The sequence below is a fragment of the Sus scrofa genome, chromosome 9 (genome assembly GCF_000003025.6).
Source record: "Sus scrofa isolate TJ Tabasco breed Duroc chromosome 9, Sscrofa11.1, whole genome shotgun sequence".
Taxonomy (NCBI): Eukaryota; Metazoa; Chordata; class Mammalia; order Artiodactyla; family Suidae; genus Sus; species Sus scrofa.
The window spans coordinates 18,579,976-18,606,135 of record NC_010451.4 but is presented as its reverse complement, the minus strand read 5'-3'; the positions used below and the strand labels follow the sequence as shown (position 1 = coordinate 18,606,135).

Below are 26,160 nucleotides of genomic sequence, written 5' to 3'. Positions count from 1 at the left end.
ATTGGCACATTGTAAATCAACTATACTTTTTTTATGTACATGTTTATTTTTTTATAATTGTTATTTCCTCAATACAATTTTTTTTCTACTGTACAGCATGGTGACCTACTTACACATACATGTGTACATTCTTTTTTCTCACATGATCATGCTCCGTCATAAGTGACTAGACAGAGTTCCCAGTGCTACACAGCAGGATCTCATTGCTAATCCATTCCAAAGGCAATAGTTTGTATCTATTAACCCCAAGCTCCCCAACCACCCCACTCCTTCCCCATCCCCCTTGGCAACCACAAGTCTTTTCTCCAAGTCCATGATTTTCTTTCCTGTGGAAAGGTTCATTTGTGTCGTATATTAGAGTCCAGATATAAGTGATATCATATGGTATTTGTCTTTCTCTTTCTGACTTACTTCACTCAGGATGAGAGTATCTCGTTCCATCCACGGTAAATCAATTATACTTTAATAATAAATAAATAAATATAGTAAAACCATTGAGAAAAGCAAGGAATTGTGACCATAAAATTTAACAGGCACTTTTGGGGAGAGGGAGGTAGATATGACTGAGGATGGATACCTAGTGGCTTCCACAGTGTTGAAAATATTCCACCTTTTAAAGCTGAGTAATATATACAGGGGAGTGTGTTACGTTCTTCTTTATAGCTTGTATGGCTGATTCAAATTATTGTGGGTGCATGAAAGGCTTTGTACTGCATTTTAACTATAATTTTTATCAAAACACAAAATAATTACTTTTGAAGAAGGTCGAAATTTCCCCTGGATAAACTAGGGGCTGGGGGTGGGGGCTGTTCTCTTCTCGGCCCTGCTGTGTTTGAGCCATTTAGAAATGCTGCTATAATCCAGATCAGAAAGATGAGTCAGGAAGAAAAATTTCTAACTTGGTGTTAGGCCAGTGCTCAGGCTTGTTAAAAACAATGAGACAGGCCCAGGTGAGAGCTGATTTAGTCACCAACTGATTTAGGGTTCATTTTTATTGCTTCTTCTCTCTCCTGAGGAAAGGTACTATAAGGTTGAAGGAATAAGTTACATGGCACTTGGAACCTTTTTTAAAAGTACAATTGATTTACAGTGCTGTGTTGATTTCTGCTGTATGGCATAGCGACATATATAGATAGATATACATTTCTTTTTCTCATACTATCTTCCATCATGTTTTATCCCAGGAGCCTGGGTATAGTTTCCTGTGCTATGCAGTAGGACCTCGTTGCTTATCTATTCTAAATGGAATAGTTTGCATAAGTAGGTGAGACCTAGGAGCCCAGGCGTCTTGGCTGCCTCCTCACTAGAGGGAGTGCAGGGCAGAGCTCCCTGCCCTGAAGACTCTGCTGACTGCTGTCCCGCCACCACGTGGGGTCCTCTGAGAGCCTCCCAGCAAGTCTCCTCCCTCCCTACTTCTGTCCTTTCCCCCTTCTAATCTATTCTCCACCAGCTGTGGAAGTGCTGTGGTTAAAACACATTCCAGGGAGTTCTTGGTGTGGCCCAGTGGAAACAAATCTGGCTACTATCCATGAGGATGTGGGTTCAATCCCCAGCCTTGCTCAGTGGGTTAAGGATCTGGCATTGCTGTGAGCTGTGGTATAGGTCACAGACATGGCTCGGATCCTGTATTGCTGTGACTGTGGTGTAGGCTGGCGGCTGCAGCTCCAATTTGACCCCAAGCCTGGGAATTTCCGTATGCCTTGGGTGTGGCCCTCAACATCAAAAAACAAAACAAAACAAACAAAACACATCCCATACAATGTGCCATCATAACCATGTTTAAATGTACAATTCAATAGTGTTCAGTGATTTTCATGTTGCTGTGTAACAGATCATCAGAATGTTTCCATCTTGAAAAACTGAAACTCAGTATTTATTAGATAACAACACCCCTCAGCCCCTTCTCCCTGGTCCCTGGAACCCATGGGTCTACTTTCTCTTTCTATGAATTTGACTACTCTAAATACCTCACGTAGGTAGAATCATCTAGTATTTGTCTTTTGCGACTGGCTTCTTTCAATAGCCTCAAGGATTGTATCATGTGACAGATTTTCTTTCTTTTTTAGGGCTAAATAATATTCCCCTATACATAGATACCACATACCACAGTGTGTTTATCCATTCATCTGTCATTGGGCCTTGGGTGGCTGCCACCTTTTTACTTTCATGAACAATACTGCTACGAACATGGGTGTGGAGACCCTGCTTTCAGGTCTTTTGAAATAGACCCGGAAGAGAGTACTGCATCACTCGGTAATTCTGTTTTTTCATTTTATTTTTTAAGGAATCCGCCCCAATACTATTTTCCTTAGTTTTTGTACCATTTTACAAGTTCATCACTGGTGCTAGAGTGGGGTTTAAAAAAATGCCTTTTTAAAAATAAAATGAGGTTCCATAGGAGTTCCCAGGGTGGCTTAGCAGTTTAAGAACCTGCCTAGTATCCATGAGGATGTGAGTTCCATCCCTGGCCTCACTCAGTGGGTTTAGGACCCGGCGTTGCTGTGAGCTGTGGTGTAGGTTCCAGATGGGGCTTGGATCTGGCATTGCTGTGGCATTGGTGTAGGCAGGCAGCTGCAGCTCGATTTGACCCCTAGCCTGGGAGTTTCCATATGCCACAGATGATGCTCTAAAAAGAAAGAAAAAAAATGAGATCACATCACTTGCTTTGAAATCCTATGTTGGTGTCCCATTATCCTCAGGATGGGGACCCAGTTCTTCCTGAGACAATCCAGGGCCCTGTGTGGTCTGGTCCCAGGTTAGCTGCCCTCTTCAGAGAACTCTATGTAAAACCTATTAAAACTCATGTAAAACCCACCAAGATTTCTTCCAGCTTCAGAGCCTTTTTCATGGTCGTTCTTCCTTTCATTTGGAATGTTTCTGCCCAACTCCTTACGTGTAAATTCTTCTCTCCTCCAGGATTCAGCTTTGACATCATCTCTATAGAAAATGTCCCTGACCTCCTCTGTTGAATAAGTTTTCTCCTTTGTGCTCTCTTGGAGCCCCTTCACTTTGCCTCGACAATCTTGGATTTTTGTGTTTATTTGCCAATTCTGTTTTGTCTGTCACCTCTACCAGGAGGGAAGCTTTGTAAGAGAAAGAATATTGGAGTTCCCATTGTGGCTCAGTGGTTTAACCAGCCAACTAGTATCCATGAGGATGCAGTGGGTTGAGGATCCCACGTGGCTGCAAGCTGCAGTGTAGGTCACAGGTGTGGCTCCAATCTGGTGCTGCTGCGGCTGTGGTGTAGACCAGCAGCTGAAGCTCTGATTTGACTCCTATCCTGGAACCTGGGAACTTCCATGTGCTGCAAGTGTGGCCCTAAAAAGGGAAAAGAAAGAAAGAACATCTTCCATCTTGTTCTTTATCGAATCTCAGCAGCTAAGGCATCCAGCACATCGATAGATTATTCTACGCTTAAGGTTGAACAAGTCCTATCTGCATTAAGGAGGGGGTAGCGGTTTTTAGGCTCAAGAGTGGCATGTTTGAAAAGCTTCCCGAAGATTGTTAATGGATCTGACAATTAAGACTGTTAATTGTCAAAGCTTTACGCAGAAGAAGAAAATGAAACACACCCAACTGGAAATGTAGCCAAGAACTGAATAGACCAAAGTAGGTCCAAATCGAAGCTGGAAGTTGCTCATAACTTTTAGAGCTAAAATTTTTCATGATGACTAGGGCTCATGCACTAGATGACCTCTATTAGCCTGCCAAGTCTACTAGTTTATGACAGTCCAAGCTATACAACAGTCCAGTTATTCAGGCTCTGTTCTCATGGATGATATATGTATCCAGTTATATTTCAGATTTTGCATTGGCTAGTTATCCCAAGCAATTCATTCTTCACAATTTCCTAAACTGTCAGTTTCGCATTGCAAAGTTTAAGAGGGTGACAAGCTTATTTATATGGTAGCAGGTACATGGTGATATCCTTTTGTTCATATTTCTATATCCCAGACTATATTTAATTTCAGTCTAACACAGTTGTTTAAGTCTGTACTAAACCCTCTGGAGGAAGGCTTGGTAACTATGAGTAAGACCCATGACTTTAAGCATTTTAATGTCTGACAAAGTTATGCTCTTTCATCACCACCCCCTGACTTTGAACCTGGTGTTCTTATGCCAATACCTTTGCTGCCTCTTGGCCGATGCCTTTTTGTTCTGCAAGAGAAATCAGAGGTGTCTTTTGCTCTAGGAACCTGTCCCCTTCTCACCCCAAAGCTAGGCCAAGTGCACCTCCATAGGAATTGATGAATATTACAGTTTAGTGTGGTATTTCATCAATTCTAAGGTGCCCTTTCTAATATTGACCATCCCTGAAAGGAGGATGTGTCTTATCTCTGACATCTTAGATTGATTATATTTGTTAGTCTCCGCTACTTGGTGAGGGCTAGAACTGTGTTTTCCCTCTCCAACTATTTTTTATTTATTTATTTTTGTCTTTTTGCCTTTTCTTGGGCCGCTCCCGCGGCATATGGAGGTTCCCAGGCTAGGGGTCGAATCGGAGCTGTAGCCACCAGCCTACGCCAGAGCCACAGCAACGCGGGATCCAAGCCGTGTCTGCGACCTACACCACAGCTCACGGCAATGCCAGATCCTTAACCCACTGAGCAAGAGCAGGGACGGAACCCTCAACCTCATGGTTCCTAGTCAGATTTGTTAACCACTGCGCCACGACGGGAACTCCTCCCTCTCGAACTATTATCATTATCTATTACAGTGCCTCAGAAACTCATTGTGAGTGCTTAGTGAAAGGGTGGATGGATGAACAAACTGCTGATTCAGTGATGGACAATTTCATTGTCAGAGGAGTACAGAGTAAAGGTAAAGAAAGATCACATCTGTTTGAGAGAGATCAGGGGACACTGTGGAGAAAGTGACATTTGAACTGAACCTCAGAAAAGAGCAAGATATTCTCCACCTGTGATTCAAGGAGCATCATTTGAGGCAGAAGGAAGAGCATGAGAGGAAGGTATGGGGAAAATGAGTGAGACTTCAGAAACATGTCACCTGGCCACTCTGAATGGAATGTAAATGGGTAAAGAGGCATAGTTAGACATAGCGCTTCCCAGAGAGCTGGGGGGTGGCATGAACACCACACCCAAGTGCCATGTTTTACTCTGGAACAGTGGCGAATGACCAAAGGGCCTTAAAAGGGTGAATGATATGGTCAAAGCCGCCCTTAGAGATGCATCTGGAGTGATCCATTAAGTGTCTTGTTTGCTGGAGAGGATATAAATAAGAACACTAGTTACTAAGTGGCTATTGTTCATTTAACAAACATCTGTCCAGCACCTATTAAATACTTGATACAAGTGTCATAGCAATAGATAAGACTCCATTCTTGTATTCAAGGGTCTTATAAACCGTAAGGGTAAGCCATCAAATAACCAGCAAACTTATAAAATAAAAAGAGTTCCGTGTGTGTAGAGGTTGCCATGAGCCTTCATCCCAATTGGGACTGGGCGCAGATGACAGGGGGAGTGGATCAATCCAGGAGGCTCCTGGGAGGAGGTATCTTCTTAGCTGAGCCCTGAAGATGGAGAGATGACAGAAGGCATCTGGGAGGTACAAGTGCACAGGCCCAGGGGTGATAGATTACTCTTCCTCTGAGTCACAAATAATTCAGGATGGTGGAATGACGGATTGTGGGGGATGGGGTGGGGAAAGATGGAGACAGAGGGAAAGGAAGGTTGGCGTACTGGGATAGAGATAGGGGCAAGAATGTTCTAGGAAAGGGAAGTAGGAGGCAAGTGTGATATTCTGGGGAGAGGAAATGAGGTCCTGATGGGGCAAAGGGCAATGGAGATGAAAAAAAGAGAAAAGAACAAGAGTCCCTGCTGAAGCAGAAGGTATTTCACTTACATTAGAATCATTTAGGAGTTCCTGTCGTGGCGCAGTGGTTAACGAATCCGACTAGGAACCATGAGGTTGCGGGTTCGGTCCCTGCCCTTGCTCAGTGGGTTAACGATCCGGCGTTGCCGTGAGCTGTGGTGTAGGTTGCAGACGTGGCTCGGATCCCGCGTTGTTGTGGCTCTGGCGTAGGCCGGTGGCTACAGCTCCCATTTGACCCCTAGCCTGGGAACCTCCATATGCCATGGGAGCGGCCCAAGAAATGGCAAAAAGACAAAAAAAAAAAGAATCATTCCCTGGGCAAAATGTACTAACCCCCCCCCCCTTGTCACATGCCAGAGGGGTCCTGAGATGGCTGTAACTATAGCATCATTACCTTCCTCACAGTCACTTTGGCCTTGACCCTGATACTAAGTGTGCTGTTCTGCCAACAGAGTTATGTGCACCTTGCTCTGGAAGTCATGAGAAGGGAAAAATCCTGAGGGATCATCTTCATCTGTGTAGTTCTGTATTTGGGTGACCAGGGAAAGGACAGTATCATCAACTAGGTTATTTCTGTTTCTATTTCATCTCGTTCGAATACGTTCTCTCTATCACCCCACAAGGATCAAGGGAGGCTTGCAGACCTTGACTTTAAAACCAAAGGACCAAAGTATCTACCATACACAGAAGAAATACTGGAGTTCGAGAATAAGAAACGCACAATACCTGAGAGATACCATATAGTGGAGGATTTAAGGTGGGCATGATGGGAGCTCCTTCTGTGTCGCAATGGGATCTGTGGCATCTCTGCAGCACTGGAACGCTGGTTTGATCCCCTCCAGGCACAGTGGGGTAAGGATCCAGTGTTGCCGCAGCTGCTGCAGGGTAGGTCGCAATTGTGGCTTGAAGCTGATCCCTGGTTGGAACCTCCACCTGGGTGGCCAAAAAAGAAGAAGGCAAAAAGGAAGGAATTATGAGGATAGTGAAGTATGAATCTTAGCTCCTCCACTAGTTGTGTGAACAAGTTACTTAATTTTTCTCTTCCCCTAATTTCTCATCTGTAAATATGCATTTACTGTAAGTATTAAATAAATTAATGCTTGTAAAGCCTCAATACATATGCATGCTACAGTATAAACACTCATCTGTCAGTTCCCGGTAGGGCATCAGGAACAGAAAATAAGAAAACTTTCTAGGATTTCTTGGTGGGGGGCTTATATCTTAAGATTGTAATAAGCGCAAAATGGCATTCTCTAATTGTGCACTCACTTGCATATTGAGGTACCCAGATTAAGTCTAAAAATGCCTTCCTGGAGTTCCTGTTGTGGCACAGTGGTTAACGAATCTGACTAGGAACCAGGAGGTTGCAGGTTTGATCCCTGGCCTTGCTTAGTGGGTTAAGGATCCGGCATTGCTGTGAGCTGTGGTGTAGGTTGCAGATGCGGCTCGGATCCTACGTTGCTGTGGCTCTGGTGTAGGCCGGTGGCTACAGCTTCAATTCGACCCCTAGCCTGGGAGCGGCCCTAGAAAAGGCAAAAAGACCATAAATAAATAAATAAATAAATAAATAAATAAATGCTTTCCTAAGAGAAGTGTATCTCATTTGGAGATTAAACCACCATAACCAAACATGGATGGAAATATTCATATTATTATGACACTATCTAGTTGCCGAATAGCCCTCTTTGATTGGAACCCACTCCACTGAGGCCCGAGTCAAGGCTACGCCTCTGTCTCCATCCTTCACCTGTTCCATGTTCCTGTCACTGAGGGCAGCTCATCATGAGGGGCTTTGGGACAAAGGCAGCTGGATGAGAACAGCTGGATGGGTCAAGTGCACTTAGACCACCATCAGAAACAGTTTGGGGTGGTTGCCCACTTCAGCCACCTGGCATCTTCCCGCAATGAAGACAGACTGTTCACGCTTGCTGCTGAGGAAATGAAGCATGTCGAGGAGGGTAAAAAAAGAATTCAGGCAAAGAGGTATTTTACTTAATGTAACTAAAATTTAACTCTAAGAGATCGTATTTTTTACTACTATTTAAGTATTGCTAGCACTTAAAATTCAGTGATTAGGCAGCTCCCGCTGTGGCACAATGGGATTTGCGGTGTCTTGGGAGCCCTGGGATACAGGTTCAATCCCCATCCTGGCACAGTTGGTTAAGGAACTGGCATTGCCGCAGCTTTGGCTTAGGTCAAGACTTCCGCTCGGATCTGAACCCTGGCCCGGGAGCTCCATATGCCACAGGGTGGCCAAAAATTGAAAGAAAAAAAAAAGGTAATTAGTATAGAATGTACTTGATAAATATTTTGAATGAATGGGTAATGACGCTTCTGGTGAGGAAGAAACTTCATACCCTATCGTGTCACAGAGGAAGCAAAAGCTGTCCAGGAAAACCCAGGAGGGGGCACAGGGCCAGCCAGAAAGAATCCAGGAGAGGTTCTAGTTCCAGCTGGGCAAGTGGTACAGTCTCAAGAAGTCAGATATGGATGCAAGCGTTGGGCAGCGCCGATTTCACAGCAGGTTCTAAGGTCCAGAACCTCAAATGAGCCAGAAGAGCGCGAGTGGGCAGCGCTGGCACATGTGTCACCTGTGTCTGAGATGGTTTTCTCTTTGCCTGCTGGGTAGAAATGATGATTTTAGGAAGAGGAGGCCAGGAGCCTTGGCCAGATGGAAACATTGGTAAAAGGGTGAGATAGCCTCACATACAGAAAAGACAGTGGAGGCTGGCCTTCACAACTCAGTCTGCCTTCTTCAGAGTATTTGTGCCGATCTAATGCTGCTAGGATCCTTGTGAAAACATAGAGGGAACCAGCTCCCTGTGAAGCAGTAAGGCTGAGTTGAGTATATACTCTGTGTGTGTGTGTGTGTGTGTGTGTGTGTGTGTGTGTGTGCTGTAACCTTTCTGACAATACTTAGAATGATGAATTTATGAGGCTGAGTTGAGTATGCTCATGTATGGGTGTGTGTGTGTGCGCGAGCATGTGTGTGTGTGTTGTGACCTTTCTAACAATACTTGGAATGATGAGTTTATGACACTGACACAGAAACAGGAAGAGGCTTAGATTTCCTAAGCATCAATCAGGAGTCAGGCCCTATGCCAAGACAGTGATGCCTATCATCTCATCAGTTTCCCATGGCGACACTGTTATAAGTACCATTAGCCCAATTCTACAAATGAGAAATCTGAGTTTCAGAGAGCTTCCACCCTTGCTTGAAGTCACACTGCTGATTAGTGGTGGGAATGGAAATGAAACACAGGAAACTGAGGTGCAGGGAATTTGCAACACTTGACTACACTGAAATAAACAGCGTAGCACCCGGCACCCCTGAACAGAGCATGCTCAGTCTTCAGCAGTGAATGGCTCACTCACAGAAGCTGCAGCGGTTGCGCAGCAGGTGTGTGTGTGTGTGTGTGTGTGTGTGTGTGTGTGTGTGTGTGTGTGTGTGTGTGTGTTGAGTCAGACAGTGACTGCCCACAGGATCTTACTGTCATTGCTTGGATCCATGGCAGTTATCCCTGGAGAACTGCTCAGACAGTATGTGAAGGTATGCTTCAAAGGGACAAACTCATAGTCGCCTTTGTTCCCAGATCGCTGCTTTGATTTCTTGATAACAGAGCAATTTAACTTTAAACTCTCTTCCTTCCCAGCCCCCCCCCCCTTCATTTGTCAGCTGTGCATCATCCTTGCATCTTTCAGGCCAAGTTAGCGCAACCAAACTTGTAGAAACGTTTTCCAGGGCTGGAGAATTTTCCCTCACCACAAGGGAAGGTCCACTGGATCGTCTCCATTACAACAGAACAAACACTTGGTTGTAGCCTACGTATTCTATTTTGGTCATTATTTTTATTCTCCAAATAATACCATGTAGCACAAAAAGGGAATTGATGATCCACCAGAGACAACCACTGTCAACATAGTGTGTGAGCTTCCAGAGTTCTTTCTGGCCTTGCGTACACTTTATTTTATTTTATTTTTTTTTTATTTTCCCACTGTACAGCAAGGGGGTCAGGTCATCCTTACATGTATACATTGCAATTACAGTTTTTCCCCCACCCTTTCTTCTGTTGCAACATGAGTATCTAGACATAGTTCTCAATGCTATTCAGCAGGATCTCCTTGTAAATCTATTCTAGGTTGTGTCTGATAAGCCCAAGCTCCCGATCCCTCCTACTCCCTCCCCATCCCATCAGGCAACCACAAGTCTCTTCTCCAAGTCCATGATTTTCTTTTCTGAGGAGATGTTCATTTGTGCTGGATATTAGATTCCAGTTATAAGTGATATCATATGGTATTTGTCTTTGTCTTTCTGGCTCATTTCACTCAGTATGAGAGTCTCTAGTTCCATCCATGTTGCTGCAAATGGCATTATGTCATCCTTTTTTATGGCTGAGTAGTATTCCACTGTGTATATATACCACCTCTTCCGAATCCAATCATCTGTTGATGGACATTTAGGTTGTTTCCATGTCCTGGCTATTGTGAATAGTGCTGCAATGAACATGCGGGTGCATGTGTCTCTTTTGAGTAGAGCTTTGTCCGGATAGATGCCCAAGAGTGGGATTGTGGGGTCATATGGAAGTTCTATGTATAGATTTCTAAGGTATCTCCAAACTGTTCTCCATAGTGGCTGTACCAGTTTACATTCCCACCAGCAGTGCAGGGGGGTTCCCTTTTCTCCACAGCCCCTCCAGCACTTGTTATTTGTGGATTTATTAATGATGGCCATTCTGACTGGTGTGAGGTGATATCTCATGGTAGTTTTGATTTGCATTTCTCTTATAATCAGCGATGTTGAGCATTTTTTCATGTGTTTGTTGGCCATCTGTATATCTTCTTTGGAGAAATGTCTATTCAGGTCTTTTGCCCATTTTTCCATTGATTGATTGGTTTTTTTGCTGTTGAATTGTATAAGTTGCTTATATATTCTAGAGATTAAGCCCTTGTCAGTTGCATCATTTGAAACTATTTTCTCCCATTCTGTAAGTTGTCTTTTTGTTTTCTTTGGGGTTTCCTTTGCTGTGCAGAAGCTTTTCAGTTTGATGAGGTCCCATGGGTTTATTTGTGCTCTAATTTCTATTGCCTTGGGAGACTGACCTGAGAAAATATTCATGATGTTGATGTCAGAGAGTGTTTTGCCTATGTTCTCTTCTAGGAGTTTGATGGTGTCCTGTCGTATATTTAAGTCTTTCAGCCATTTGGAGTTTATTTTTGTGCATGGTGTGAGGGTGTGTTCTAGTTTCATGGCTTTGCATGCAGCTGTCCAGGTTTCCACTTTAATCTTTTATTGTGCATATCAAGGTTGGTCCGCATGCTCAGCTCCTGGCCTGGGGTTTAGAGACTCTCAGGTAAGATGACTTGGAGTGGCCACATCGGTTGTGTTATGCTTCTTTAGTTGCTCTAACTCAGTGCCAGCAGACTAGGGAAAAGGTGGGAGGCCACGCAGTCCCTGGGTTGCGTGTTGTCATTTCTCCTCAATGTCTTGCTCCAGAAATCCACCAGTCAACACCCTCCCATAGGCACCTCACGCCCAAAACTTGAACAATTCCATTTGATTGAAACTACCACACTTAATTACCCAAAGAACACTTTCTCATTTTAGTCCTCAAAATCTGGCCGGGCGCTGTTCAATAAGCTGATTTCCTGTAGACTCCAGACAGGTTTCTTGAGGACATGCTATTTTTAGAATGTCCTAGGTCTGATGGAAAACACAAGAGTCCTAGGAAATGAAGTCTCCACGGAGTATAGTTCAGTTCAGAAACATTTATGAAGCACCTACGGGTCCCAGGCATAATGTTTGCTGCTGATGTTACTATAATGGATCAAAAAGTCTTTACATTCCTATGAGAAAAGCAGATACCTATGTGCTTAAAAAAGGGGGGGGTATTCTCAGGGTATCAGTTGTATGAGCACAGGAAAAGGACACAGCCAAAGCTGGGTGTGAAGGAAACTAACTGTGAAGAATGCTTATGTAAGTTAAGTTTTAAGGTTGAGCAAGAGCTGGTGCAAGACAGCTGGGAAGGTAATTAGAGAAAGGGAAGACATCAAGAACACAGTTTAGGGAGGGGATGTGTCTTTCTTGTTCACTGTTGTTTCTCTAGGGCTTGCAATGTCTGACACATAGCAGGTGCTCAAGAAATTCTTTTTTAAAAAAATAAACAGTATCATTAACTGTAGTCACCAGTACTATACATTACATCCCAATGGCTTATTTATAACTAGACATAAATTCTTGTCAAGTGAAATAACTGAGAAGAGAGAGGAGCAATAGGAGCTGAAATGGTCAGAGCAGGCTGATTTGAGTGGAGATGGTTTAGGAAAGCCTGGGAGTTTACAAGCTTGAAGATGACCTAAAGAAAGGTTGAAAAATACTTCACACGGTCAGGAAATCTGTGAGACTGGACCACAGGGTCTATTACAGTAGTGGGAAAAGTTGTCATTGGATGCTTTGAAGAAATTGAAAGCAAAACTCAAAGACTACATTTGCCCACCAGTTTGCTATATTTTATATCTCCAAAATCTTTTCTTATCAAATAAAAACATCTATTACAATAAAATAATCATAGCTGATAGTAAATGACCACTTAGTGGGTCACAGACACTCTGCTAAGTGCCTTTCGTGGATTATCTCACGTGACCTTTTCAAAAAGCCTGTGACGTGCTAGTACCATTTTACAGAGGAGACTTTCAAGTGGCACAGAGTTCAATCAGTTGTCCAAGGTCATGTAGTACATAATAGACTGGAGAACTGATCCAGCAGTCCCTCTAGAACCTGCACTCTTGGCCACTAGAACTGAGGTTTTAGAAAGTTATTCTAGCATGATGGTCTAAGGAGGAGAAATTGGAGAGGCATATTTAGAAACTACTCTTGGCCATTCACATTTGTTTCCATTCTGCTGACAGCACTACGTTCACTCTTAGGCGTCCCTTTTTATGATGCCAGACCTGCAAAGTACAAAATTGGACAGCTGCAGAAAGGAGAGTATTAACGTTGGTCAAGCAGCCACTATGTGCCAGCAATGCACTGTCTCTTCCAATGCTGGTATCTCTATGAGGTAGAACCTGTAATTCCCAGTTTATAACTTCATCAACTGAAGATCAGAGATACCAGCAAATGTTGCAAGATGTGAACCCATAGTTCTCAGGCCAGAATTCGTGCCCATTCTCCTCTTTTGGGCTGCTTCTTGGAGTCAGCTGGCTATGCAGGTTTGAAGCCCAGCTTTACTCTTTGTTTAACACCTTGGAGACTCTGATCTGATCGGGTTTTCTCATTTGAAAATCAGAGGGGCAGTACCTTCTTTGTCCAGTTCTTAAGAGAATTACTTGAGACAATGCTTCTGAAAGTGCTTTGTGAATTATAAATAGCGACCTACATGTGCAACATTGATACAAATTTTTTTAATGCCACACCCATGTTTTCCCCCAGATCCTAGGTCTGTGGTCCCCTTGTGACTTGTTCAGAGAGCTTAGGGCTGTCTAGTTACACAGCGACCTCTCCTGGGGGAGCTTGGCCTCCCCCGGGGATCTTGGGTCTCACGGATAAGTTTTAGGAGGGAAAGCTCGCCAGGCTCTATTTCCTGCATCTTCAGTTAACGCAGATAGAGGTCACCACTGAGCTCGAGTAAGTCCCCTCATGATTATTTAAATCATCAGTTCTTGAAAAAGGATCTTAAGATTCATCACATATTCATGAAGGCATTCTTCCTGGCAGCTCCCTCATTGTAGGTAATTACAGAGGGTTTAAAATATCTGACTTGCTTGGAAGCACACAAAACTCTGTCAGCTGCATGCAGACAGCTGATTTGTAATTTAATTAACATCCTGGCTTGTCCCATTCTTTGTGGAAAAAAGTGGGAAAGTATTTCCTTTCATTTGTGAGTTTCGTTTGAAAAAATTCAAATGGAGCACCTGGGACTGCTTTGCATCCCATCAGTCCTGCTGCTTACTTCCCGCTCATCTCTGAAAAATTCCTCTTTCAGATGTCCTTTGGGCCAGCTGTGTATTGCCGCTTGCAGGTCATTTTGGGGGCGAAGGATAACTTTGCTTAGGGGGGATCTGTGTGCAATCAGCAGTCAGTGAGCTTTGACCCACTTTTATTAGCACCAAAGTAACGGATTTTGGAGAGGGATTTGGCCACAGACTGAATGTGGACTGAGAACCTGCTGTGTAGCTGACACTAGAGGTCAGTAGTGAGCCAAGTAGGCAGAGTCCCTGACCCTTGGTTTTGATTTAATGGGGGAGGCAGGCATTAAGCAAATGAGCACAGAAATACATGTAAAATACAAATGTGATGAGTTTTATGCAAAATCAATACATGGTACCCTGAAATCCTGTGAAGCAGAGAGAGCGGTGAGATAGGAGGAAGAGATCTCCCGGGAAGCCAGGGGTCTCCTTGAGGAAATAAAATGCACATGTACCTGCTCTGGAAGAATGGATAGGGATAGTGGACAGAAAGGATGGAAAGGGGAAAGAGAACCCTGCTCTAGCCAAAATACCAGAGAATTCATCAATTTTATTTTTCTATTTTTTGCTTTTTAGGCACTCACATGTGGCATATGGAAGCTCCCCGGCTAGGGGTTGAATCGGAGCTACACCTGCTGGCCTTCACCACAGCCACGGCATCCCCAGGTCTGAACCATGTCTGCAACCTGTACCACAGCTGATGGCAACGCTAGATCCTTAACCTGCTGAGCAAGGCCTGGGATCGAACCTGCATCCTCATGGGTACTAGCCAGATTCATTTCCAATCGGCCCAGAACTCCCAGAGAATTTATTTCAAATCAAAGAAATGAATATAGTTACGGCTCTGATCACAGCCTTCACCATTCTTTTATCTTCTTTTTCTTTTTCCTACCCATGTTTTCCCTCCGGAAAGGGAGGTGGCGAGTTGGAGCAAGGATGCTGTTAGGTGTGATGGTGGGAGTGGGTCACAGGTCACAGGTCACAGATAGGCTAAGACCTCATGGGAAAAGGAAGGGCTGGAAAAAAGCTGGCTGGCTACTTACCTACTGTCCAAGTCTCTAGGAAATAAAATGCCTGTAAAGAAATACCAAAATATGTAAAGCAAATATTTTCCTCCAGATACGATGGTGGCTGGCAGGGCCTGGATAAGAATACCTTGTTACGGAAGTTAAACAGTCTTGAGAGGAAGTGAGAACCCTTCATTGCCACGTAATTCATTTTTCAAGACTGCTTTCCTCACGCTCTTGGTTTTCTCTATGTTCTGAGCTACATTCATTTTCTTTCTTAGGGATCATCACGCTTTGCTAGTCTGTTATATATTTTTAACTTTCTAAGCGATTTCATGCTTCTCCTAAAATCTGCTTTTCTGCCAGAGCATATTTTTAAAACAGAGACTTCCTTTAGGGGCAGCATGCAGTCAACTGGGGGTATTGGATACAAACTGTGTGGCCCTTGTTCTGGCCTGACCCTCTGCGGTGGGGGGGGCGGGGGGGGGGCAAAAGAAGGACAGCAGGAGTTCCTGACCTCAGGAACTTAGATTACAGAGGAGATGAGGCTTGACACAGAGAATGCTATTTGTCGAAATAGTTAATAGAAACCCTGGAACCAAGAGGTTTTGGCATTTGCTAAATGTCAGGCTTTCTGTAAGAAACTGCAATCATTCCTTAATTTTGTACCTGCTTCATAGTACTGATGTAAGTTTTAAACGGGATAATTTTTCGTTTTTGTTTTTTTTTTTTTTTTTTTGGCTGCAGCCAAGGCATATGGAAGTTCTCAGGCCAGGAACCGAATCAAAACTGCAGCTACGGCAATGCCAGATCCTTTAAACCACTGGGCAGGGCCAGGGATCAAACCCACACCTCCACAGCAACTCAAGCCGCTGCAGTTGGATTCTTAACCCACTGTGCCACGGCGAGAACTCCTTAAATGGGATACTTTCTATAACACTCTTGGAAAAATATTCCTGGACAACATTCACTAACAGGTATTATAATATGACTTATCTTTCAAGAGCACACAAACATTCTGGTTCTCCCAGAGTTTGGTTTGCTTCTCTGTCTGTCATCAGAGCAGTGCCAACACCTGCTGCAAGGGGGAAGCAGAGCACTTTTTTATGCAGAGACGGAGATAGACTCAGGTTTTTATTTATGAGACCTTGAAGGATTTATGAGTTTTCTCTCAGCTATTATACACTGTGCCAGGGCAGTACCATCTTCCTAACGGTACTAAACCTCCAGTGATGCATCAGCTGTATGTAGGTGCCTGTGTCTGAATTCTGGGTAATTCAGGGTGGTTCTGAGTCACACAGGCATCCACGGAATGCAGTGAGCAGAAATGGTGAAACTTCCCAGCCTTTGGCCATCGCATGGTGGGCCCTGGGGTGGGACAGTGCCAGTAAGACAGCATGCAGGTTCAGCTGGGCAGGCTTTTTGTCAGGTTTATCCTGTTATCCTCAGTTTATTTAAAGTTTAGTTCAGTTAAAGTCATGTTCATTGGTCTCTTACTATGTGTCTTACTACGGGGGCCGCTGGAGAACTGAGATGAGTACGACCCTATCTCTGCTCACAAGGCTCTCGTGGGTCTGGAGGAGATATGGGCACATGGACAGGTCATTGGAGTAGAGAGTCGTTAATCATTAACAGGAATCTGTGCGGAACACCGTGGAGGCATTAAGGAAGGACGTCTTTTCAACCTCAGCAATCAGAGAAGTTTTCCAAGAGGTGGTGACACCCAATGTGATTATCGGGGACTTGAGAACTTTGCCCGATGGAGTCCACGGGTGGGGGTTAAGCTTTAGAAAGGGGAAGCGGGTAGGATTCTAGAATCAGGGGCAAAATGAGCTATGACAGGAGACATGAATAATACATCAGACTTCTCTGTCCTGAGCACTTCTGCCTCACTCCCATTAGACCTGGGAGAGAAAGTACAAACTGTTTACAATAGTTCTTTTACTCTGCAATCCCCTCCAGTGGACCAAGTTGAGAAGAGGAAGAGAGGAAGACAGATTTCAAAACAGGCCTTCTTCAAATGGCAATTCAGGAACCCTCCAAGGTGCCCAGTATGGCATTAGAACCTAATGAACAAGCCCTGGAACTAGAGAGGACTCAGAATTGCCCAGAACATTGGAGCTGATTCTTAAATCAGGGTGTGACCTCTGCAAAGCTGTTTAATCTCCCTCATTAGTTGGCTCTAATTCCTAAGAATTATATTTCCCAAAGATAAAGTTGATCTCTTAAGATCTTTGGGTCCTGATTAGTTTAGAAGAATATTTAAGTGCCCTAGCTCTAGAGTCAGAGGAACTTGTATTTGAAGCCTTTGCCACCCACCAGGTGTGTAAACTTGCAAAAAAAGCCTAACTAACCAAGCCTCAGGTGAAGAGAATGATAACACCAATCTCTGATATGATGATGCAGGTAAATCGTTTAGCACAGTTCCTGGCACATTAACTATTATTGTTAGTTTTAATATTACCAGAGTGTTAGTATCTCTATTAATAGTGTTAATATTAATAGCAGTCTGAGTGTTGAAAAAAAAAAAATCAGCCAAAGTCAAATCCGAGCAGTGATACTACTAAACCATCCGGGTGATTCCTTTGGAGGGTTGCATTTGAGTTGAAGATGGTACATCTTACTGGTTCTTGCCATTTTTTGCTTAGTCATCTCTTGGAGAAAACTGGAAAAATAAAGCAGGAGGAATATCTGGCTGGTACCAGGAAGAGTATCTTGTAAGTCTCTCGGATGGTTCCCTATTGTCTACAAGAGACAGTGGACTTCCTTTCAGCCTGGTTTCCGCCTTGCATCCCCTCCTTATGTCAATTCACCATGGAGTTCCCGTCGTGGTGCAGTGGTTAATGAATCCGACTAGGAACCATGAGGTTGCGGGTTCGGTCCCTGCCCTTGCTCAGTGGGTTAAGGATCTGGCGTTGCCGTGAGCTGTGGTGTAGGTCGCAGACACGGCTCGGATCCCGAGTTGCTGTGGCTCTGGCGTAGGCCAGCGGCTACAGCTCCTATTAGACCCCTAGCCTGGGAACCTCCATATGCTTCAGGAGCGGCCCAAGAAATGGCAAAAGACAAAAAAAAAAAATCACCAGAAGCAACCCTAAAAATGGGATCAGCAAGCATGTAATTTCTGGAGGGCATTTCCCAGAAGAAGCTCTTAAAGGAGTGAGGGACGCCCCCAGAAATTCTGCCGAAATGTACATCTAGGGGCAGTCAGCTTCAGACCAATTCTGTGAGGTGCTTTGGAATGTAATTTACACCTCTTTGAAGTGTGGGAGTTGTGGATTCCAGTATAACTCCCAGACACGCCTAGGTGAGGAAGCTTCAAACACTCAAGGGCAGTCTTCCTGTGAAGTTTCCAGATGTGGGCCTTGAGTGCCGAATAGGGAGTTCCATGGATTAGGGTGAGGCAATAGCATGTGCTATAAGCTGCTTCCCACCTCCCTGTTCTCTCAGAACCTCATCCCCTCTTAGACCTTTCTCCTCTGCACGTGTTGCTGCCTTTGCTTAGGATTCCCCTTACCTCTTTCTATTATGGTTCTAGATCCTATTTCAAACTGGGAAGCTACAGACAGCCTTAGGGATGACCCATCTGCACGCATGGAACTCAGTTTATACTTACAGTTGTTTTCACTGTGTGTTGTGACTTAGCTGCACATAGGTATCACTCCCTTAATAATTTATGGCCTTCTCAAGGTCAAGGACTGGTTCGTATTCAGTTTGTGTCGTTAACATATATTTCTGAAAGGAATGATGTAGAGCTTCTTAATACTTAAGAAGCTGATATCCTTTAAGTAAGATTGTGTTAAGCCAGTGATGCAGTTGTCTTTTTTTTTTGCTTACACCTGAGTTTACAGTGTTATGCAATGAAAGAGGTTGCACCCAAGAGCCAAAATAACTTTGTAGCTTTAGAAAGTTATACCCTTTTCATTCATTTGTTCAACTGGCATTTGTAATTTAAATCAACAAATTGTTATGGCATATGTGAGCCAGAATTTGCCTAAGGACTGGAGTTATGAAAATAAACGATACCCAGATGATCCCAGGTCTCACAAAACCTTATAGTTCAGTGTAAAAACTTAAAATATGCACACTCATATAACATGATGAAAGTTGTGATCTGGGGAGTACAGGGAGCTACGGGAACACTCAAAAGACCTTAGATTTGGATTTCATGAAAAGTTAACATCAGAGTTGAGGCCACAGGATCAATAAATGATAAGGTGAATAATTTTTACTAATAAAATAGTAATTGAGCTTCAAGATCAATTTTATAGTCTAAGCCTCTATCAGTCTTCAAAATGGGCCTTAATTTTATGAAAATAATTCACTGGTATAAATTCTTTTTGATACTACATAAGTTTAAGTTTATTATCTGTGTCCTGTTAGTTATCTCTCCAAACAATTCAGTGAGATGTCTATTTTTATAAGTAAAGTCTTTACCTAAACCAGCTGAATTCTACTGCAAGAATCTTTGAGGAGTTTTGGTAATAATTTTAGCTTTATAGAATTTTACTTTTGGTGCTCTGGGATCTTTTTGTCTCATAAAACAAGCATTTCCTAATTGTGGTGGGTGGCATGAATATGGCTTCATATATGTTACATTTTAAAAATCTTTTTTTTTTTTTTTTTTGTCTTTTTGCCTTTTCTTGAGCTGCTCCCGTGGCATATGGAGGTTCCCAGGCTAGGGGTTTAATTGGAGCTGTAGCCACCAGCCTACGCCAGAGCCACAGCAACTCGGGATCCGAGCCGCATCTGCGACCCACACCACAGCTCATGGCAATGCCAGATCCTTAACCTACTGAGCAAGGGCAGGGATCGAACCTGCAACCTCATGGTTCCTAGTCAGATTCGTTAACCACTGTGCCACAGTGGGAACTCCTACATTTTAAAAATCTTAAAAAATTCCTCAGAAAACTAAAAATGGAATTACCATATGATTCAGCAGTGCTACTTCTGGATATCTCTCCAAAAAAATTGAAAAATAGTTCCAAAGACATTTTTGTATGTGTATGTTCACAGCAGCGTTCTTCACAATAGCCAAGAGGTAGAAGCAACCAAACCGCCCAGCTACAGATGAACGAATAAACAAAATGTAGCATGTACATACAATGGAATATTATCCTGTCTTGAAAAAGAAGGAAATCCTGTCACATGCTACAAAATGGAAGAACCTTCAAAGGAGTATGAACTAAGCCAGTCTTGTATTATTTCAATGATATGAGTTATCTAGAATAGTCAAATTCATAAAAATAGAAAATAGAATGGTGATTGCCAGGGGCTGGCGGAGGGGAAAATGGGTGTTTAATGTGTGTAGAGTTTCAGTTTTAAATGATGAAAGATACTGAAGATTGGTTACATATCAGTGTGAATAAGCTTAACATTGCTGAACTGTATACCTAAAAATGGTTCAGGTGATAAACTTTGTATTTAATTACTTTTTAAAAATCTTTAGAAAACTGGAAGTAGTGCTTTGTTCATATTTATTCCATAATCCTGAGGGAGGAGTGGTGAGATAAAAGAATTCAGAAGTGGCAGTGGTGGGAAGACCTTCAGCTCTTGTAGCAGAGTTGGGGGTGGCCTATGGCAGGTAAGGAAGTTTGAGCTCTGTTAGGTGGGCAAAGGGAGCCACTGAAGGGTTTTAAAGAGATGGACTCTGTCAGTTTGAGATTCAGAAAGCCAGCCCCCTGGCATATAGTGTAGGATGGATGGGAAAGGGCAGTCTTAGCAACAGTCAAGCCACTGCAGAGGCTGTTGCCATGGTGCAGCTGAGAGCTGCAAACCTCAATGTGGGCAGTGGTTAGTGGTGGGGTTGGGGAAGAAGATGGAGTAGACGTAAGAACTATTGAACAAATTAGGCACACTTTGTGATTTATTAAATTGGCAGATGGTTGGGGGGTGAAAGAGGATGAAGTCTCACTGATTCCTACTTTTCTGGCTCCGGTGATTGCATAGATGGTAGTGCCTCCCTGAGAGAGAATTGAAGAGGGGGAGGAGATGTGGGGGGCAGATGGGCTGAAAGCCAGAGACACGAAAATGGGCATTTGTATGACATTATTCCACTTCCAGTGAACAACACCTAATAGATCAAGAATGAATGTTAAACTTGATCCATATTTCTTTTTTTTTTTTTTTTTTTTTTTTTTTTTTTTTTTTGTTGTTGTTGCTATTTCTTGGGCCGCTCCCGCGGCATATGGAGATTCCCAGGCTAGGGGTTGAATCGGAGCTGTAGCCACCGGCCTACGCCAGAGCCACAGCAACGCGGGATCCGAGCCGCGTCTGCAACCTACACCACAGCTCACGGCAACGCCGGATCGTTAACCCACTGAGCAAGGGCAGGGACCGAACCCACAACCTCATGGTTCCTAGTCGGATTCGTTAACCACTGCGCCACGACGGGAACTCCTGATCCATATTTCTGAGGCAGATTAACTTTCCAATTTATTTATAGAGTTAGGAAAATAAAAGTATGATATTTTGTGATTCACAGAAATGTTCTAATCTCATTTTGTTGTGTGTTCTCCTTGAAGTGAAGGTTTTTTGTTGTTGTTGTTTTTTGTTTGTTTGTTTTAATCAAGCTTCTGATTCTGTTATCGGACTTGGGCTTCAGCTCCTTATGTAAATGGAGGAGGGGCTGATGAGAGTAGAAAGAGGATTCAGATTCACATGATCTAGACAGGGTCACAGCTCTGATGACCACTAGTTAGATGACCCTGGACAAATCTCTTAACCTCTCTAAATGCTAGTTTTCTCATAAGCGAAATGGAGTATCACAAGTGATGATGATTGAAGGACTACAGTAAAAGAAATAGATGAGAGTCCTTTGCAAACCACAGTCAAGACACTGTAAGCTATAATTTTTGTTTTGAAACCAATGTTAATAATAATAAACTAATGTGAATTAATATTAAGCTTGAAACATTGTCACAAGCCTCCCTGGAAAATTCAAGTAGTCAACTTCTGAGTAAGAATGGTCTACAGGAGTTCCCGTCGTGGCGCAGTGGTTAACAAATCCGACTAGGAACCATGAGGTTGTGGGTTCGGTCCCTGCCCTTGCTCAGTGGGTTAAGGATCTGGCATTGCCGTGAGCTGTGGTGTAGGTCGCAGATGCGGCTCGGATCCCGCGTTGCTGTGGCTCTGGCGTAGGCTGGTGGCTACAGCTCCTATTAGACCCCTAGCCTGGGAACCTCCACATGCTGTGGTAGCGGCCCAAGAAATAGCAAAAAGACAAAAAAAAAAAAAAAAAAAGAAAGTAAGTTCGGGGGTGAATTAATGATCGATGCATTAAAAAAAAAAAAAAAAAAAGAATGGTCTACAGACTGAATTGCCAACCCTGGGTGGTTCTTGTTACTATCAGGTTAGGAGTCAGATGGAGAGCTGATGTCCACAAAATCATATTTTTTCACTAAAAATGAAAGAAACATAGGTATTATTTTGGAAGAAGGCATGTTGTTCGTAACCCAGTGTGATAAAAATAACTGTTAGTGATGATAATAACAGGAGTGCTGGGAAGAGGCGGGCATCAAAGGTAAGGCTGAGATGGTGTAAGAACAATGCTTGCACTCCTGCCCCTGATACCCCTGTGCTAGTCACAGGGAACAAAGACAAAACAAAGCACCCCCCCTTTTTTTTCCCCCAAATAAATTAATACCCTTCAAACAATAAGACTAGAATGGGACAGGTCTGAAGGAAAATGGGCAAGAAGCAAAGAGAGACAGAAACGTGGGCAACCCAGGCCAAAGCTGAAGATGGAGATTGACCCATGGCTATATCTACCCTTCCTCAAACCATTCCTTGTCCCTCTCTGTCAGCTTCCTTAGGATGGCCTTTGCCAGGGGATGCTCTTGCTATTACAGGCATATAGAAGGAAGATGACAAAGAGGAAAAGGGATCAAGAGAGAAGGAACAATTATCTCTTTCCCCTCAGGGAATCACCTCAGTATGACATAAGCAGCCCCTTTGCCCTGATTTTTGAAGTTCTTTAAAAGAAAATGCCATCCTTGGAAATCGTGACCTTTTGTCCCAAAGCCCAACTAACCCACATCAACACTCCTCCTCTTTGGATGTGAAAGGAGGAAAAGGTTGTCTTCCTTTTGAGGCCAATACAAATAATGTGGGTGACAAAAATGTTTCCTTATTTCCAAGAGATCTTAAACCTGTCACGTATTGTGAATCAAAATTAGGTTTCTTGAATGGTTGTATCAGACTTCTGTCTTTTTACTCGGTACTTTTTTCTTTTTCGTCCTGGATCTAGAATTTTCAGCACCTATTTAGCTGCTTTGGTCATTCTGAGGGTTACCTCCTCACCTACTTAGGTAAATTGTCTCAGTCTTATTATCACCCTTCCCTATTTTACAAACAGAGATAGTACATTATCAGGTGAAAAGGAGTCATCAGCATGGGTTGGGACTGACAGTTGGTTCAGTTTTACTTACACTTGACCTGGTGAAGGGGACGACCACAAGAGCCTGCGGCAAAGCCTGTGTGGCGATGTACCGCTGTGTCCTGTAAACGAAGTTAAAATAGGAGGTTTGGAACTATACCCTTGGCAAACAGTGATGCTTTTTCCTTTCTTGTCTTTTCTCCTAGAAGTATCGCTATCAAGATGAGGACGCGCCACACGATCATTCCTTACCTCGACTGACCCACGAAGTGAGAGGCCCTGAACTTGTGCATGTATCGGAGAAGAACCTGTCGCAAATAGAAAATGTCCATGGATACGTCTTGCAGTCTCACATCTCTCCTCTGAAGGTCAGTTCCATTGCTCTCTTAGAGCTAGCAGCAGTGATTGGTCTGCATTGCGGAGAGGAGTTCGCTGGCTTGATTAAGGGAGGCTCTTTTAAACCACTATAGCTTTGGGCCATGGTTGCCAAAAGGTCTCTGTGGTTTGAAGGTTTATCTGGGATTCCTGACACAGGGCTGTTGTTCTCACAGTTAAAGCTTAAATGTCTGGAAAATCCTTTTAGTTGCTGAGAATGGGCTAAGGAAAGAGCCAAGAGTGAAAATTGAAAAAGAAAACAAGCTAACCATATATTTACCAAGCCCAGAAGGACATCAAGGTTTCATTCAAATGCTACTTCTCCATCTCCATTCCTGGCTTTAGATAAAATAAAGGCAGTAAATATAATATGATGACACCTAGTGATTGCCTTACCCTGTAGAACTAAAAAGGCAAATGCGTGAGTTGGCTCATCAGCTCCTCTATTTGATGTTATATTTCTTTCCATTTGCTAGCATGCTTTCCAACACTTTCTACCTTCTTCTTTAAGTTTAAATATTTTCTTGGTAAGGGGTATTTTGACAAATAGGGACAATGAAATGAGAGTAAGGATTTTCTGTGCTCCTTGGCTGCAGTTTACTCTGCCTTTTTCTTTGCTGGTACTCTGGGATTTTGTGTCTTGGATAAAGTTTATAAATGTCGATTAAGGCCAAAAAAGAAAAATGGAACTAAAGTCAATGATGTAATAGAAGAGAATTGAAATGTAAAATAAAACAAAAAGCTTCCAAATAACCCCTTGATACTACTACTAATTTTTTTTTCTTTTAGTTTGTTAGCTAGAACATTCACTTCACTGGCACTTTCATACAGCTGTGTTACAATAAAAAATACAGCCATGAAGGTTGTCCTGATGCTTTCTGGGCTCTTATACCTTTTAAAGCATCAAAGTAAGGCTAAATCATGTTTAACATGGTTCCAAAATTTGGTTCATTGTAAATACCCTGACATCCTGAAACTTCCTTTCCCAATAAACTAGTTTTAGATACAAGTTAATTAGTATATTAGGCTAATTGTCAAATTCCAGTAAGTATTTTTTAATGTGTAAAAATATGTAAGCATTTTATCTCTGGAAATCATTGTTCAGTTCTTCCCAGAGTCTCTTTGGAAATCATAGAGTGGTTCACAGAAATAGTTATGTTTAACCAAGAGAAGAGTAGATTAGAGAGACAAGGATTTACCTCCTTATACTTCAAGAGCTGTCATCTAGGATAAACAATATTGGTAGGCAGAGGCCGAACCACTGTGCAAAATTAACAGGAATGTATTTTTGGGATTATAAGACCAGAACTTTTGATAGTTAGCCCTACCCCCTGAAAGTACAGACTAATTCATGAAAGGAGAGTTCCCTGTCTCTAGAAATCTTCCAGGCTTGGTTGATGACCTTGGCTGATGTCCTTGTGGAAAGGACTGCTTCTTTAGCAGGAGGGCACACAAACATTTCTCTAAGACTCTAACTATAAGAATCAATGATTCTATTCCATAGTCAGATGAATATCTTTGTGCTTTAAAGACTTATTGTCCTTATAAACAAATGCTCATCCTTAATCTGTGCTCACCAGTATAAACTGAGAAGAGTCAGAGCTAGGAGACTGGACTGCAGAGAGAGTACGTACACTTCAGATTGTTTTCTTTCTAACTGGATGAAAAGAACCCCTGTAAGAACCTCCATGAAGCCTCCCTTCCTTTTTGTCATCCCAACTTTTCTTTTTCCCCTTCCAGTCCCTTCCTTTCTTACACTCTAGAGGAAAGCTTCCAATGGCTTTAGGCTGCTAGGATAATGGAGGCTAGTCTAAAGCTAGCCTGGCAACCATAAAATAAATGTGAACAAAACAATAAAATCACTATCAGATCTTCATTTTGTATACTTTGCAAAAATACAAATACATTTTGCATTTTCAGCATATATTTGGATAATATAATGACCTAAACATCTAACAGTGTGGATGATTACACCATGTGTTTTGCTATGTAGAGCCTCCTTTGGAAAATGTCTATTAGAGTTAAAGGAAATTTTGCTTTTTCTGAAGATCAGATCTTAGATATCAGGCAATCATTCCCAACTCTCCTTTACCCCTTGATTACAGGAATCTCAGAGTTAAATATCTCCCACTTTGGTGGTTTTCCTTAGCTTAGGTTTTCTGCTTCTTCTTTCTATCTTATTTCTTACTATGTTCTTTAAAAAAATCTTTTCAGTTTTTATGGTTTTACTATAGTGATGTCTTTTATCCAAGGTTCTTCACATCTGTCTTAAAAGTAGCCTCCTATGAATAATAAATTCCGAATATGAAACATCAAGCCTCGAATAGGTTTTCCTTCCTTTTTGGAATCACTCACTCAGCAGTATGACCCCCGATATATTGTGACGAGAAGAGAAAGATGAGCTTCTTCAGGACTTGTGCACCCAGCCTGTGCAGTAGCTATTTTGGAGCCAGGACTTTTCCTTCATGACCCTCCAGAGGTGCTGTTTGGCTGAACAAGATCTGTTATTAAATCATCTTAATGAAGAGATTGTATACCTTTCTTCTGTCATGATAGAGATAAATGCGCCCAATTTTTTTCCAAAAGGAAAACACCCTGATGTGTAGA

The 26,160-nt window shown here is 42.8% G+C and overlaps 1 protein-coding gene across 7 annotated transcripts in view; it reads left to right on the top strand.

The window, feature by feature from the left end:
- Positions 1-26,160, top strand: part of DLG2 (discs large MAGUK scaffold protein 2) — a 1,971,427-nt gene that overhangs the window by 941,282 nt on the left and 1,003,985 nt on the right. For all 7 annotated transcript variants that reach the window (XM_021102305.1, XM_021102303.1, XM_021102307.1 and 4 more), the window contains one exon: positions 23,385-23,546. In XM_021102305.1, coding sequence (XP_020957964.1) covers positions 23,385-23,546 — 162 coding nt within the window. The remainder of the gene's footprint in view (positions 1-23,384; positions 23,547-26,160) is intronic.